General features: G+C 41.7%; 1 protein-coding gene across 5 annotated transcripts; it reads left to right on the top strand.

Annotated features, from left to right (window-relative positions):
• Positions 1-1,166: 1,166 nt before the first annotated feature.
• On the top strand, positions 1,167-16,154 carry LOC117261344 (UDP-N-acetylglucosamine--peptide N-acetylglucosaminyltransferase 110 kDa subunit). Of its 5 annotated transcripts, none has more exons than XM_033633729.2 (22): positions 1,167-1,521; positions 3,617-3,767; positions 4,559-4,802; positions 5,140-5,208; positions 8,606-8,722; positions 8,824-8,903; positions 9,237-9,432; positions 9,551-9,691; positions 9,803-9,903; positions 10,107-10,260; positions 10,487-10,588; positions 10,703-10,882; positions 11,229-11,387; positions 11,577-11,666; positions 11,780-11,905; positions 12,016-12,186; positions 12,295-12,411; positions 12,756-12,926; positions 13,290-13,442; positions 13,531-13,783; positions 13,968-14,091; positions 14,170-16,154. In XM_033633729.2, exons 1-22 carry the CDS (start codon positions 1,485-1,487, stop codon positions 14,348-14,350), a joined length of 3,117 nt encoding a protein of 1,038 aa, XP_033489620.1. In that variant the 5' UTR covers positions 1,167-1,484; the 3' UTR covers positions 14,351-16,154. The 5 variants fall into 5 exon arrangements, with proteins under 5 accessions (XP_033489620.1, XP_033489619.1, XP_033489618.1 ...); XM_033633728.2 differs by having other exon boundaries at positions 10,703-10,900; XM_033633727.2 differs by having other exon boundaries at positions 1,188-1,521; positions 3,587-3,767.
• The last annotated feature ends 298 nt before the right edge of the window (positions 16,155-16,452 follow it).

Below are 16,452 nucleotides of genomic sequence, written 5' to 3'. Positions count from 1 at the left end.
ACTACAGGCAGGTATATCACATATGTTGGACCTGCAGAAATGACAAAATCTGAGGTAAACTCATGTCCAAAGTCACTTTGCAGAGTCCAGAAATCTTTCTTTACAATAGCTTTACAAAGGTTGCCCTCTGTTGGTGATTATGAATCTTGCATACCATCTGCACAGAGGCCTACACAAACTACAATACTTTTACAGCTGTGTAGTATGCCTATCCTAATACAGTTTGGCTGAGCCACAGATTCAAAAACAGATTAACAAAATTGTTACACAAAGGCAAGGTTCTGCATGAGGCTCAAACTGCACCTAGGTCAGTGCTGCATGCCCCTAGACACTAGAATATTTAACACCAAACAGCACAGTGAAATAAAGCAATTACATTAACTTGCATGGTTGCCAATGCATTATATATGGAGTTATGTGCTGTTTAATTAATGTGGTAACAAAATGCATGGCTGTGCATGTTACCCACACAAAACGGTGCACACTACAGTATGTTTGCCTCCTTTACTTTTGGTAGTCTTGCACTGCTTGTGCTGTTTCTAAATGCCAGAGCACTACCACAAAGCTACCTCTCTGCATTTGTCTGGACCTACTCATGTCAAAACAGGCAAAATATGGTGTAACCTATATTCCACAGCTTGTGCACATAGATGTGTAAAGGTAACCTACATTTTCCAATGTGAATCCACAGCTCACTACATGCAGGTCTAGCCTGCATATTAGAGCACTGTGATTCAATTCATTATTGAATCATATGACTATCCTGTAAATATTCCTTTGGTCTGTTACCTTATAGACTGCAGCAGACTTTTGCATGTCAGACATATTTAGATGTGATGCCATGATGTAATCAACATGGAAATCATGCCATCATGAATCTTTGAACGACTGATGATGATGATGCCTTTTTCCAGAAAATCCTTGCACTCTCTCACTGTGCCAATGTGTTCTTCCGCGCTATATCACTTGTAATCGTTTATTTACGTCATAAACCGTAGTTATAACGCACGGCAAGCAAACCATACTTCAAGCACACATCCGAGTAATTATTATTCTACTAATATGATCTTTATTACAAATCTATACGGACGTTTATTCGTAATGGCGATGCGGGGATCTAGTTCCTCTTAAAAATGAGTTCCACCCATTTCGCCATTTTATGTTCTACAGCAGCTGTGTTGTGAGGAGGAAACCAGCTTGAAGCGCGAACCTACCGTATATTTAATGCTAGTAAAAATTTAATTATTAATTATTGTAGCGAGGTTGGTAATTATTTCCAGCATTTACACTGACCACTGCAGTATCTTTATTAAGCGCTGTACGGGGAGCGGTAAATCAAAAATTAGGTTAGCTTAGCTCGCCTGGCAACGTGTTTGCTGGTCGCAGCCGACAAAGACGACTGCTCGTCGCACATTTTTCTCTGAAACTGTAACCCACCAGAAGACACATTGACGACCACCGTGCAAGACACGAAGACTGAGGAGATGGCGACCTCAGTGGGAAACGTGGCTGACAGCACAGGTTGGTTTATTTTAATGTAGCAGACGTTAAATGGAAAGTAGCGTAGCAAGCTGTCAAGACAATCTTATGTTGCGTTGCTGCGTTAACGTTAGCTAACGAACGATTGAGCTGGAGGCTGGCAAGTAGCCAATGTTTATTAAAAATAATATAATAAATGTGCTAGGTTTACTGTACATTCAACCTTTCGCATCACATAACTGAATATGATGGCATTTACAACGTGGGCCCAGTTTATCGATGTTCATATTGTAGCTTCGGTCTGACGCTAACTATATTGGTATGTTAGCGAAAGTTAGCATAGCTAATGTTGACAGATAGCAGGTTCTAACTAGCTAATGAATCTTTTAAACAGTTAACGAGTGTCAATTTTACGACCACGTGTAAATGTATAACGTTACACGCGAGGCTTTGACAGGTGTGTGTGTGTGTGTATAACGTTAACGTTTGGTAAAGGCCCTAGCTTAGCAACGGTCGGCATTGTAGCTAGTTAGCTAACATGTATGCTAGCTCGAGCTACATCAAGATGCCATTGTAATTTGTTTGCTCACCGAGTGGCCAGAGAAAATGGCTTCCTATATTAAAAACGTCACCATCTTCAGAACTGATAACTGATAAAATCTAACGTTATTAGTTAACGTTTCTCGTTAACTTTACTACCACCGACATCACGCGGGCCCTGCAGCGTCCTGCTTGTAAAACTGGCCGTGAAGACAAAACCGCTTGGCGCAGGTGCCCAAGGTTAATGAATGTGTTTTTGTCTGCACCCACCCTGAAGCTGATCAGTGGGCAATACATCTCAGTATGGTCCTCACTGGCATTTTGCGTGATTGCCGCATTGTGATCGGGGACGTTATATACTTGAAATCATCCATCCTTGTTACTCATAAGCAATATTATGTAATGGTCATGAGTGGATGAACCTGATGTAGTGCGATGTCAGTGTATGCTCAGACATCATGGTGTCAGTTTGCAGGTATGTGAATCCACTGCAACCCAGCTGGGTGTCTCCATTAGACCTTCTCCACCCTTGTGTACACTTACACCATGCATGATGTGTTTATTGCATGTTGTTAATGCCACACCCTTAATACTTTGACCTCAAGTGACCCTGTAGGTCCGTCTCAAATTGGCTGTTTCAGTTTTGGCACAGAGCCTGTTGGTAATATAGAAATAACTTGAAAAAATCTGGTAAATATCATAACACAGCAAGACTGGTAGTGAAAACCAGAAACGCTTAAATAAAGATGTTAAATGATGATATTCATTCAAAAGGAAAACCTAACAATATTTATAACCTCACATATCTGTTATTTTAAGGGTGTATGTTCTTGAAATGTGACTTGACAGCTGACCTGTCAAGCTTTTAAGTCATCTTATTACATGTGAAATCCAAAGTGTTGCCAGAACTTGAAAATTTCTCCCAGTGTAACATCCCTGTCCCTGTTTGTTTTTCCATCTCATGCATGAAATTTGTCGCCAAACTTTGTATTACTTTTTACTTCTTTGTGGATGGAAACCCTGATTACTGGGTTTTATATGAAATCTCATGCTTTTTTAGTTTAAAAAAAAAGAAAAAAAAAAAAAAAAGGTCTTTCAGCTTAGTGGTCTCCTTTGAAATTATTTTCACTTTAGAATTTACAAGTGAAACATAATGTAGTAGTACATATGTAGTTTCATTTCTTTAAAGAAGATGCAGTCAATTTAAACATGTTGCCAGAAGTGATCAGCACTTATTTCTAAGTCTTACATTTCGTCATACAGAAAAAAGAGGCAAGTGTTTATTGAACAAGAAATTAATTTTTTAAAATCAAATTGTGACCCCAAGAATTGAAATCATAATCTAAAATTCTTATAGATTTGTTTAAATTTCAACACTTGTTCTCAAAGCTCCCTTCATGTTCCCCGTTGCCTTGTTTTCTGTTGAGTTCAAAATTTTAGCCATTATTTGTCCTTGACAGCATTAGTGTCATCTCTTTATTTTTTGTTTTCATTTGTCTGCTTTAATTTCTTCCATCACCTCTAACATGTTGTTTCCCCCCTTCCTTGGGTTGTGTTGGTGCTCCAGAACCGACAAAACGTATGCTTTCCTTCCAAGGGTTGGCCGAGCTGGCGCACCGGGAGTATCAGTCAGGGGACTTTGAAGCAGCTGAGCGCCACTGCATGCAGCTATGGAGACAGGAGCCTGATAACACAGGCGTGCTGCTACTCCTGTCCTCCATCCACTTCCAATGCCGAAGACTCGACAGGTGAGGTGTGGGGGGACTGACTCTACGCACACTGAGAATGTGTCGTGGAAGTGAATAATGGGTCCTCTGTGGCTTTCAGTGTGCACAGTTGTTCTGGGGAGTCAGATGCAACAACTGAGAGTTCTTCTGGAAATCCTCTTGCTTGGTTTAATGTGGCCTCGCTCTGTCCCCTCAATGTCTCTAACACTGGTGGTGGCCATACCCTTGCTTTGCAGGTGTCCTGGTGAAGGTTTCGGGTCTTACGAGTTACAGGTTTAAATGTTCAATCTTGTTTGTTCTTTTCTATTCCTTCAATGTACCCAATGCTGACAGTATACTCCGAATTAATTTCAGTTAAGTTTGTTGTTGTGTTACTGTCAAATAAAGCCCTAAAATGAATATGACAAAAAAAAATGGACAGACAAATCTAAGTTCGGTGAGTGATCTTTCATTGTTGTAAAAATAATTAGCACTAGGTAGTGAAGCATGTACACTGGGACGGTTGAAGCGAAATATGGAGCATATTCTTCATTGTAGATGAAACATTTGTCTGTGCAAACATCTTTATTTGGAGTATACTGCCAGCATGTTAATTATTTTGCATCATGGACACTGAAACAATGTTTGTGAAATGTGTGTTATAGTGTGTCATGTATTAATGTTTTCAACGTTTTAAGGATATTTGCCTTGAAACATCTTTCTCTTTTTCACCACTTGCACATCGCTGCTGCTTCTGCACAAGGCACTGAGCCAACGCTACCAGCCACTCTCTTCAGGTTTGTGACCATTCTGTGCCCATTCTGGCCCTACAGGTCTGCTCATTTCAGCACCTTGGCCATCAAACAGAACCCGCTGTTGGCCGAGGCCTACTCCAACCTGGGAAACGTGTACAAGGAGCGTGGGCAACTGCAGGAGGCCATAGAGCATTATCGCCATGCCCTGAGACTGAAGCCAGATTTTATTGACGGATACATCAACCTGGCAGCAGCTCTGGTGGCTGCGGGGGACATGGAGGGAGCAGTGCAGGCTTATGTGTCTGCATTACAGTACAACCCTGTAAGTGACATGCCATCTGTTGAAATCCTTAAAGAGTAACTCAACACTAGGCTGTAAAGCAGTGTTTTCATCACTGGTAGGCATGGTTTAGTGTGGTCAGAAATAGGCCCCGTTGCACCTGTAACCACAGTCAACAGGGATGTCCCAGGTCCGGGACTACACCTGTTTTTCACTGCAGTAAGGTGAAACATTAAACCGCTGGAGGATAGCAAAGACGGGGGTGTTAAGTTACCCTTTAAATTCACAGCAAACTCATATCTGCTCGTAAAACAAACATGATCTGTGGTTTATTGTAGCAGTAAAACTAAATTTATTTATTTATTTTTCCCCGACCTAGGATCTGTATTGTGTGCGCAGTGACTTGGGCAACTTGCTTAAAGCCCTTGGACGTTTGGAGGAGGCCAAGGTATGTTACAGCGCGTTGGCGGTTTTATATATGTGTTGTTTGTATTTTTGTTGTAGTTTTGTTTTTTCTTTTCTTTTCTTTTTCCAAATACGCATTTTTTTTTTTGTTTCTAGTGTCCCCCCACTAAGGCCATAGACATTGTTCCTCTCTCCCTTTTGACATTTTTGAGCCAAATTGAGTCCTTTCCTTTCAACATCCTCGGCCAAGCGAAGGACGTGGTACCTTTTTTCTCATTTCAGTTACAGTAAGCTTCTCACCCCTATTTGACTTAAAAACAACCTTTGGAGGTATTGGACGGCAATGAGTTAACACCCATGAGAGGCAACCTTTTTTTTTTTTGTATTTTTTCAAATATATAATCATAGTATACAGATTTTTTGTTGATTACTTTTTAGACAGCTTCATCTGTTTTGTTTTTCAGTATAGTACATGTATCACATTTGTCCCCACCCTGTATCACTTTTAGTCCCAATGTCTTTTGCTTTACCCCAACTTTTTACCAGAGGCCAGCTCCTCCCCTTTCAGGAAGAAAGGCTGGAGTTTTTGAATTGAAACATTTGATCTATATTGTCGTCATTGAACCTCAGCCCATGCATTTTCATATAGATTTTGGAGGGAAAATGCTGGCTCGGTCTTTGAAGAATATATGAACTGATGAGAAGCTAGTTTATCTTTGCAGTGCAAAAGATAAGATGGTTTCTAACCTAACCACTACACTCCAGTATGGTTATTTGAGTGCCCCATGACACGCTTTTGGTCTTGCTCTTTGTTTCTTGCTGTCAGTACAGTTGCTGCCAGTGTGGGTTACACTTCCTTTTGTCATTTTAAGGCTTCTGTCCACAACTGTAACTGGGCTCCCTGGGTTGGGTCAAATGTGAGGATGTGGAGTTGTCTCAGTGGTTACAGGCCATCTTATTTCGTGCTAGAGGGGGGTAAAGGAGTGGGGAGGAGCATCAGGGAGTCACAAGCTCCCCTGCTCTGTCGCTCCACCCCCCGCGCGCTTGCTAAGGATTGGTGGAGTGTGCGCGCTAAGAGCTGCCTTCCTGACCCTTCTGATCCCCAGTCAGTGCTCAAGCACACCCCAACTGTGCTTTTCATGCACACATGTATTAATTCTGTCTTTGACTATGGTTGATAATGAAAATTGCATCCAGCTGGCTATCTATGCTGATATCCACTGTGATTGAATAGCGTGTAAATCTGTTGGTTTGACAGAGCACATTCTCAAGTGCCTTAAAATGGTTCAAGTGTCGTCAGGCAGACAGCTCACAATCTGTACTCCACCTCCTGCGTCAGATGCTGGGTTAGAAAGACAGGCACGCGCAGCAACAGCGATGACTTCTTTATTTCAGAGCTTTGGAGGCTTCTAGATACCAATAATTACACCACAGACTTTTCTCCCTACCCCATTGGCCAGGATTCAAGAAAGCAGGCCAGGATAAAGAAATCAAAGATTTGAAAATCTTCTATGAAAATGCTAAAAGAATGAAAGAAAAGCAATGATTAATACTTCTTCCCTTTTCCTTCAAATATGTAATATTATTCCCAAAGAAATGGGATCAGTTCATTTGGGCAAGATCAAGCCAGTAACTGCCCTCCTGTAGTTTGATATGAAAACTGAATTGATGGACAGCCAGCCAACTTGATCTAAATCTATATTACTGTTAACATGTGGAACATATCAAAGCCTTTCTTCCCTCCCAGTTACCCATAAAGCATTTCTTTTGTTTTCTTTGAAATGAAACATTCATTGCATGAATGAAAACTAAGAATAGTCTGTTTTATGTTTGTTGTGATTTGGAAGAACCTGTTTTATTTCCATATTTAAAAAAAGAATGTATTGTTTGAAGACTTTTACTAACGATCTTGTTTTCTGATTTTGTCTCTTTTGGTTTTTCCACAACTGATATTGTTATTTAGAAGGTTTCAGGTGGGTGACACTATTCCTGCGTAGGTGCCTGGCGGAAAGGAACACTAGGGCAGCCTCAGTCCTCTCCTCTTCTTCCAGCCAGCTGCGGCCACCACTCTGACAAAGTCCAAAAATATGGTAACGGGTTTGTAACTGACAACAAAAGAAAAACCACCTCACTTCATGCTCCTCTGTCTTGTGGCTTCCTTTGAAGAGCAAAAGAAAAAAAAAATTGCAAAATAAATTACAGTAAGCATTTCTTACAGTACGCTATACTAATTACCCAATTCTGTAGAAGTAAAAAGAAACTAGGATTTGGAAGCAATAATCGTGAAAAACAAGTAAGAACCCTCTAACTCTTACATGTTGTTTATTTTTCCTATTTTGTTTTGTTTTTCCTTCTTTATTTGGAGTTGCAGCGTTCTGATGATGATGCAGATAGTGCGCTGTGAGTCTGCAGTAGCGCAGGGGCTGCGCAGCGATATCCTCCAAGCGACCTAAAAGGCGGAAAGCGCAAGCATGCGACCCACACCCCCTCACTCCCTTTGGCCTGTTGGTTGCGGACCTCTCCCCACCCACAACCAGCCTCGCTCCCAAATGCCCCAAATCTCAGACATAATTGGCCTCTAAACATTTACTTTGTCATGTGCAGTAAAACCTTTTTACAAATTCAGTGTAAAAAGGCATATTGTTGATTGGCTGTTAATCTCCAAATGCCCCGTCTTAACATTACAGTGTAGCCACTGGTTGACCCCTCCCCCTTCTGAGATACTGTATGGATGCTGAGTGTGTGCCAGTCTGGTGTTTCAGGTGTTCTACCGGGGGTTGTTGGTCTGCAGCTGTCCTACCTGGCCATACAGCGAGCGCAGCGGCAAAGTAACGACCTTTGCCAGGAGCAAGGTCGCGCAAACAGCATTATATGGTGCATTGTGGTGGTGATGTTGGCAATAGACTCACACCTCGCGCCTGCGTTTGTTGCGCATGCATTACAGGGACCATCACTTTCACGAACTGCCCAGCATCCCAGGTTGTGAGATATTATCCCACATGAAACATACAACATTTATGACATTTATAATATTAAAAACTAATTTTATTTAACTAATCAGTGTTGATATTATTAGAGTCCAGCAAACTGTACCTGATGTGGGGACCACGACTTTTGGCGAGAATGTGGTCATAACTGAAGGATGAGGGCATACGTGAGGGTGTTGGTTGGATCCGCGCAGCGTAGGAAAAAGCAATGCAGCTTAGCGCGGCAGAATTGTGCGCACGCAAGCCCATGCTGTAGACTCACTTTTTGCCATGATGGAGAGTAGTCACTAATTTTGCTTTCTCTGCCCTTTTTGTTTTTTCTTACTTTTATTCTCAATCTTCTATTTGTTTTTATTTTACAATCCCCTATCCTCCCCCTCTACACACTATACCTCCCCCTTTTCTACCTCTTCTACTCCTTTCCTGTGGTTTTTCATTGTAAACCCACTGAAGGCTTGTTACCTGAAAGCCATTGAGACTCAGCCCAACTTTGCAGTGGCTTGGAGCAACCTGGGCTGTGTGTTTAATGCCCAAGGAGAGATATGGTTGGCCATACACCATTTTGAAAAGGTCAGTTGCATAATTCTTTGTAACATTTGTCAATCTGACTGCTCTCTGTCTTGGTATATTCTTGTGTTGTTCCATGTTTTAAAGCTTGGTTTCCATTTTAGGCTGTGACTCTGGACCCAAATTTCCTTGATGCATACATCAATTTAGGAAATGTTCTGAAGGAAGCCCGCATCTTTGACAGGTGAGTCCAAATCATGACACAGTAGACCATATAATACTCCCTTTGTGAACTCATACTCAATCTTTTGTCTTTTAAAAGCACCACCCCGCCACACCCTGTTTTCCATTACATTCTTGTCTGTGTTGATCCTGTAGCTGTTTTTTTTTTTTTTTTTTTTTGGTATACCATTGTTTAGGCAGGGCAGAGTTATTGCACCTAAAATGTGTCAGCAATGTTAGACTATGTTTTTTAATAGCCTGTGACAAGTTATTTAAAAAGAAGATAACTACAATTTCAAATTTTCAGTAAAAGATTGATCTTACCTTGTATCCACACCTTGTGTCATGTTTCCAGAGCGGTGGCTGGATACCTGAGAGCCCTGAGTCTCAGCCCCAACCATGCAGTTGTCCATGGAAACCTGGCCTGTGTCTACTATGAGCAAGGCCTCATTGACCTGGCTATTGACACCTACCGTCGGGCTATTGAACTGCAGCCCCACTTCCCTGATGCCTACTGTAATCTGGCAAATGCCCTGAAGGAGAAAGGCAATGTAAGGCAGCACTTTTTGTGTGTCCCCTGTAAAGACAATCTTAAATAGTTGTTAGGTCTCTTTAAGTCAGTGAGCATCTACTGAATTTAACTTTTAAAATGCCAATGTCTTTCCCCAGGTGTCTGAAGCAGAGGAGTGCTACAACACAGCCTTGCGTTTGTGTCCAACCCATGCAGACTCTCTCAACAACTTGGCCAATATCAAGCGTGAGCAGGGCAACATTGAGGAGGCAGTTCAGCTCTACAGAAAAGCACTAGAGGTGAGTTAAGAGTCACCTGATATTATCTGGTCTGTTCAAAAAGATCGCTGTAAATGTGAGCATGGCATTTCTATACTGTTCTTTTTGCTAACCCTTTTTGTTTTTCTTCAGGTGTTCCCAGAGTTTGCAGCAGCTCATTCTAACCTTGCCAGTGTCCTGCAGCAGCAGGGCAAACTCCAGGAGGCCCTCATGCACTACAAAGAGGCCATCAGGTTTGTAAATCTATGTTACAGTTACCTGCTGACTTAGATAAATGTAATATTATTCTACAATGCTTAAAGCAAAAACACCTGATACTCTTATAAAATATACTGTCATAAGTCAACTGAGGCTAGGTAGAATATTTTACAAGTCATATTACAGTTGAGTAGTGTCGTTACTCAAGTGTTAAAACAGTGTTCCTGTTTGGTTTTAGAATCAGCCCCACATTTGCTGATGCCTACTCCAACATGGGCAATACACTGAAGGAAATGCAGGATGTACAGGGAGCGCTGCAATGCTACACCCGTGCCATCCAGATCAACCCTGCCTTTGCTGACGCTCACAGCAATTTGGCCTCCATCCACAAGGTAGGAATGATTCTTAATTTTAATAGTCGTTCCCTTCATGTTTGAAGTAATGAAGACTGGATGTGTTCAGAGTTGTGTCACATCACCAAAGGAATTAGTCAGTGACAATGTACTGAGAGATGTCTCCATGTTCAGTAAAATTCTATATGTAGGGTGGCACTTAACTTCCTGTGTATGTGCCTTCATGCATTTTGATTTGTATTCTAATGTTTTCCTTGACCATTAGGATTCTGGAAACATCCCAGAGGCCATTGCATCTTACCGCACAGCCTTGAAACTCAAGCCAGACTTCCCTGATGCGTACTGCAACCTGGCACATTGCCTGCAGGTTTGTAAATGCCATTTTTGTCAAATATTTCCAATACATATAATAGTCTTTTTTTTTCTCCCTTGTACTTGGCAGTTAATTTTCTAACTTCTCTTATTCCTGCTACTCTCCCAGATTGTGTGTGACTGGACAGATTATGATGAGCGGATGAAGAAGCTTGTGAGCATCGTGGCTGACCAGCTGGACAAGAACCGCTTGCCCTCAGTGCACCCACACCACAGCATGCTGTATCCTCTCTCTCACGGCTTCCGCAAGGCCATTGCCGAGCGCCACGGAAACCTTTGCCTGGACAAGGTACACGCACTGATCAAAGCAAGTAAACTTCAATTCATTTTTGGGGGGGATGGAAGGTGGCTGGTGATGGCAGTGGCTTTCTGCAGGGATATGGGGAAGGTAAGGGATGGGCAAGATACTGGACGTATTTAACTTTGAAGATGAAGAGGTGGAAGGTGGTGGTGAATGGGTTGCTTGCAGGAATGGGGGAGTGGTTTAAGGTTGGACGTAATTTTAGATAAATATGTTGTTGTTCACGGGTTGGTGTTAGTCCACTATTGCTTAAGTGTATGTAACTCAGTCAAACTACAATTAGTTATCCTGCTGATGCTGTATTCTCACACTGTTGCATTTTTTTTTTTTACAGATTAACGCACTGCACAAACCTGCCTTTGAGCATCCGAAGGATCTGAAATCCAGCAGTGGACGTCTGCGCATTGGCTACGTCAGCTCTGACTTTGGCAACCACCCAACTTCTCACCTGATGCAGTCCATTCCTGGAATGCACAATCCTGAGAAATTTGAGGTATGGGATCTGTATTGTCATTTTAATTCAAGGAATGACAAACTTGACAGGACAAGTGTGTATAACTCTTATGACAATGTATGGTCTTGCCAGTCAGTGATACAAGGGTTGACTAAAATGGTTGATAAGTTTTGTGTATATACTGTGATGTTAATGTACGAGTCTATACTTGTTTTTTGTTTCCTCAAGGTGTTCTGCTATGCGCTCAGCCCTGATGATAGTACCAACTTCCGTGTGAAAGTGGTTGCAGAGGCTCATCATTTCACAGACCTCTCGCAGGTAACTGTTTGCATATTTACATAGTGTTTATTAATCTTAAGGATGTGGATTTTTTACTGGCTGGGCATTTTAACAAGAAAATTTTCACTGATACTGGTTCCTCTTTCCTGCAGATTCCTTGCAATGGCAAGGCAGCTGATCGTATTCACCAGGATGGAATCCACATCCTGGTCAACATGAACGGATACACCAAGGGAGCCCGAAATGAGCTGTTTGCCCTTCGCCCTGCCCCCATTCAGGTGAGCGCTGAGTGCGATTTATGATTGACACAGTTATAGTTTATGGATGGCCATCAACTGTGCAAAACAATTACTGCATCTCCACAGTCATATTAATCTGATGTCAACAGACTATGTGGCTGGGTTACCCTGGAACCAGTGGGGCTCCTTTCATGGACTACATCATCTCTGACAAGGAGACGTCACCTTTGGAAGTAGCCGAGCAGTATTCTGAGAAACTGGCCTACATGCCCCATACTTTCTTCATCGGTGACCACGCCAACATGTTCCCTCACCTCAAGGTTTGTCCATCCTCCCATTCCTGCTGTTTCTGTGTCTTATTTGAAGAAACAAAACCAAAAGAAAACAACAAAAGTTTGTGACATATGTTTTCTATTTTTGACCCACAGAAAAAGGCTGTGATTGATTTCAAATCTAATGGACACATCTTTGACAACCGCATCGTTCTTAATGGTATTGATCTGAAGGCCTTCTTGGACAGTCTGCCAGATGTTAAAGTGATAATGGTGAGTTTAGAGAATTTCCCCAAGAAGCAAATCGTTTAAGTGTGTTATTGGAAAATCACTTCATTTAGTTTAAGTGGTGCACTATAGTTAGGTTTTGGACCTCTAGATGGCAGTGGTTGACTGTTCATGTTTTATTGTTGACTAAGAATCATCTTTAAAAAAAAAAAAAAATCCGACATTTCTTTCCTTAGCATTTGCTAATAAGAAAATCTTGGCCAATGTCTGCTCATTTAGATAAAAGATTTTCGGCGTTAAAAGCATTAAAACTTGTGAATATGAACTATGCAGTCAAAATTATTGTTGCATGATTTGGTATTTAAGTTGAAACTGTCTTCTGTGACCAGATGAAGTGTGACAACAACCAGGAATCTGCTGGGGACACAAATGGAGCTCTGTCTATGCCTGTAATCCCCATGAACACAGCAGCTGAAGCAATCATCAACATGATCAACCAAGGCCAAATCCAGGTCACAATCAATGGCTTCACTGTAAGCAATGGCCTGGCCACCACACAGGTATGTGTAACTTGGACACACCTGTCCATGTAAATGTAAATCTTAAGGGGTATAGCATGGGTAGAAATGCAGAAACAAGGCAAGAGCAGCAGTTTAATGTAGCCTACTACCTTCCCAGATCTTTTCAGCAGATGCAGTTGTAGTCTCTGAGACTGTCTCCTTACAGGTATGATGTCTATGTGAGGTGGAAGCACAGATTTGTTGGTGAGGGAAGTGGTGGCACTATGGATCGGCTGTAAAATGAATGATACCAGCTAGGCTCTTCAAACAGAATTCTTATCACCAGTGGGCTCATAGACTTATCACACTGTAGACTTGAGACCACTTTACCTCTAAGAAATACTGTTTTATCCTTCATTTTAGATCAACAACAAAGCTGCCACTGGTGAAGAGGTGCCACGCACAATCGTCGTGACAACCCGCTCCCAGTATGGTCTCCCAGAGGACTCAATCGTCTACTGCAACTTCAACCAGCTCTACAAGATTGATCCCCCTACTCTTCAGATGTGGGCCAATGTAAGTTGGACAGCCGTGGTTAAAACAGCTTTGTGTGTTCTTCATGTAGATAATCAGCTGTAAAACTCCCGTCTCTCTCTCTCTGCAGATCCTGAAGCGTGTGCCCAACAGTGTGCTGTGGCTTCTTCGCTTCCCAGCTGTCGGCGAGCCCAACATCCAGCAGTACGCTCAGAACATGGGTCTGCCTGGCTCCCGCATCATCTTCTCTCCGGTGGCCCCCAAGGAGGAGCATGTGAGAAGGGGCCAGCTGGCCGATGTGTGCCTGGACACTCCTCTGTGCAACGGTCACACCACAGGCATGGATGTTCTCTGGGCTGGAACACCCATGGTCACCATGCCAGGTTAGTAAATTAGGGTGGCAAAGCAGACTCAGAAGCATTGGTTGCTAATGGAATACAAATGTTTTAGTCAATACAGCCATTTTACACATTTAAAAATGTCTCATTTCTTATAACAAAATAAGTTGTATATGTTGAAACAATTCAAATGAAGGCTGCTTTTTAATTGTAAAATCTCTTTGTAAAGGTGAAACCCTCGCTTCCCGTGTGGCTGCCTCACAACTCAGCTGTCTGGGCTGCCCTGAGCTAATAGCCCACAGTCGTCAGGAGTATGAGGACATAGCAGTCAAACTGGGCTCTGACATGGAATAGTAAGTACAATTTAATCTGACATCTTAAAAAAATGATAATAAACTCTGAAGTCTGACCATTTTCTTTGTCTGCTTCAGCCTGAAGATGGTCAGAGCACGCGTCTGGAAGCAGCGGATCTGCAGCCCCCTTTTCAACACCAAGCAGTACACAATGGACCTGGAGAGGCTTTATCTGCAGATGTGGGATCACCATAGCAATGGCAACAAGCCTGAACACCTGGTCAAAATCCATTCAGTAGAGACCAGTGAGAATGCCTGAACTGGAAATTGCTGATTTCTTTTCCCTTTGTACCCCAACCATTTCCTCACTGTCTTTTTTTTTGTTTGTTTGTTTTTTAACCATTATCAGCACCCTTGCTTGGAATGGCCAGTGTCCACTCCAGCCCTCTTCCTCAGTGATTGTCTCCATCGCTGTCATTTACTATTAATTGGACTCTTATTTGTGAAGGAGCCAACAGATGTACACATTTTTTCACCCCCATCACATCCGTTGTTGCGTCACACATCTGCATTTCCTGAGCCAGATGCAGCCTGAGACTTTCAGGCACCCTATCTGAGACTCTTGTGCTAAAACACAGTATATTTGGTGAGCATGAGAGGATTGTGAATGCCCTGCTTCCCTTCAGTACCTTGATCAGTGGATTTTATTTTTCTCCTGTCAGTGTGCATACAGGACTAACTGCAGCTTGTGGAGAGAATGCCCAGCCGCCATTACTTGTCGATCTATTTATAAATGGATTAAGAGTGTCGTGTGTTTTAAGAGGACATTGTTGAACCCTGACAATTGTAACTTTTTTTTTATGTGTTTATTAAACAAACTTCAAAGCATGCTACAGACAGTACAGATACTAACTGCAAATAAGAAGTCTGACAGTTTTCTGACATGTTAAATTGCTTTCAACCCATAAACAAACAGAAACAGACAGCACAAAACGCACCCATCACCCTCCATTCGTCCGCCTGTCCATTGTGTCACACATCTAAGGGGGTACAAAATACACTTCCTCGAGTGACAGATGAGAAAAGGAAAAAGAAACAATGATAGAGCGGTATTGATTGGATTAAATGTCTATTGAAGTTAAGAGTTAATGTAGGAGTGAAAGGAGTTTCAAGCTCTGAAATCTGTTACATTATTTTTTTCTAAGTGGAGAAAAGAGAAAAATCTTTAAACAAGAATCGTCCTTGCAAAGAAACTATTTCTTCAGCCTGCCCTTAGTACAGTCTATACCACTTGAGCACATGTACAAGTGGAGTTGATTTTTTTTTTTTTTTTTTATGCCAAGCTTGAGCCCCAGCTCCTTTTCCCATGTATCATTTAGTCAGAAAAGAGAAGATGTTAAAACTGATCAAATATTATTTTATCCTGGGGGAGACATTATTTTCTTGAAGTTTTCCAAGCAGTTAAGGAAAAGATGTGAAGTGAATTTTTGCAAAGTCACACAACTGAAAGCATCTGAATAGACCAAAGCTCGGTACACCGAATTTAGCAACAGTTTTCAAAACGTCCAAATGTCTCATCAAAGCAAAAGTCACAATTTTATAAAAGCTGGATCTAGAGTAGAGATAAAAAATAGGAGGCAGGTCTCAAGTCGTCATGCCGAGCATTGTACCTGACTCCAGTTCCCTCAGCTTTAACATACAATTGTAAAACCTAGATTGCAGCTGCTCTTTACTTTGTCTTAAGCTGTCACAAAATTACTGCAATGAGTAGATGTGCAAGTTTTAAAGAATAAGGTTTAAAGTGGAGACTTCTTCCCCTTGCTAAATGCCAACTTTTACTAATTTTTGTTGTCAACCAAGGAATATGTTGTGGCTGTTTTCCTGTTCGATGTCACACTTTGCTTGTAAAGTTGATTGGACAAAGCTGGACAAAGGAACTTGGGATTCATTAGGTGTCAGAACTGTTGACAAATTGTTCTTGTTTTTTAATCACTCAAACCAGGAACGGCATAGGTAAGTATTTTCTAAGCAGTTTTTGTTTTTGTATTGTCCGTCAACTGTATGCTGTCATTGATGCCACAGGCTATGAGTATAATAAAAAATAAAAAGATGGCAAAACTGCACTGCCTTTGGGGCTCACGTGATTGACCTTTTTGGTAGATAGAATGAAAAGACACCAGCCTTTCACTTCAGGTAGGTAGTATAGGATCACTGTGATCACATGGCAGCACTCTATAATAAATGATACGGAATATAATCCAGCCATTCTCCATGATGACAAGGTATTCAGCTGCTCTTTCAATTTCTTGTACTCACTCTAGGTGTGATACAAACGTCCACTAATGGAGGATGTATGCATATATATGTTAGTATAATTATAATGTAGAATTAAATAGAAATAGTACAAAGGTGCAAGTAACT

The sequence above is a fragment of the Epinephelus lanceolatus genome, chromosome 7, assembly GCF_041903045.1.
Source record: "Epinephelus lanceolatus isolate andai-2023 chromosome 7, ASM4190304v1, whole genome shotgun sequence".
NCBI lineage: Eukaryota > Metazoa > Chordata > Actinopteri > Perciformes > Serranidae > Epinephelus > Epinephelus lanceolatus.
The sequence above is the reverse complement of the archived record's forward strand: the minus strand, read 5'-3'. Positions and strand labels throughout refer to the sequence as shown.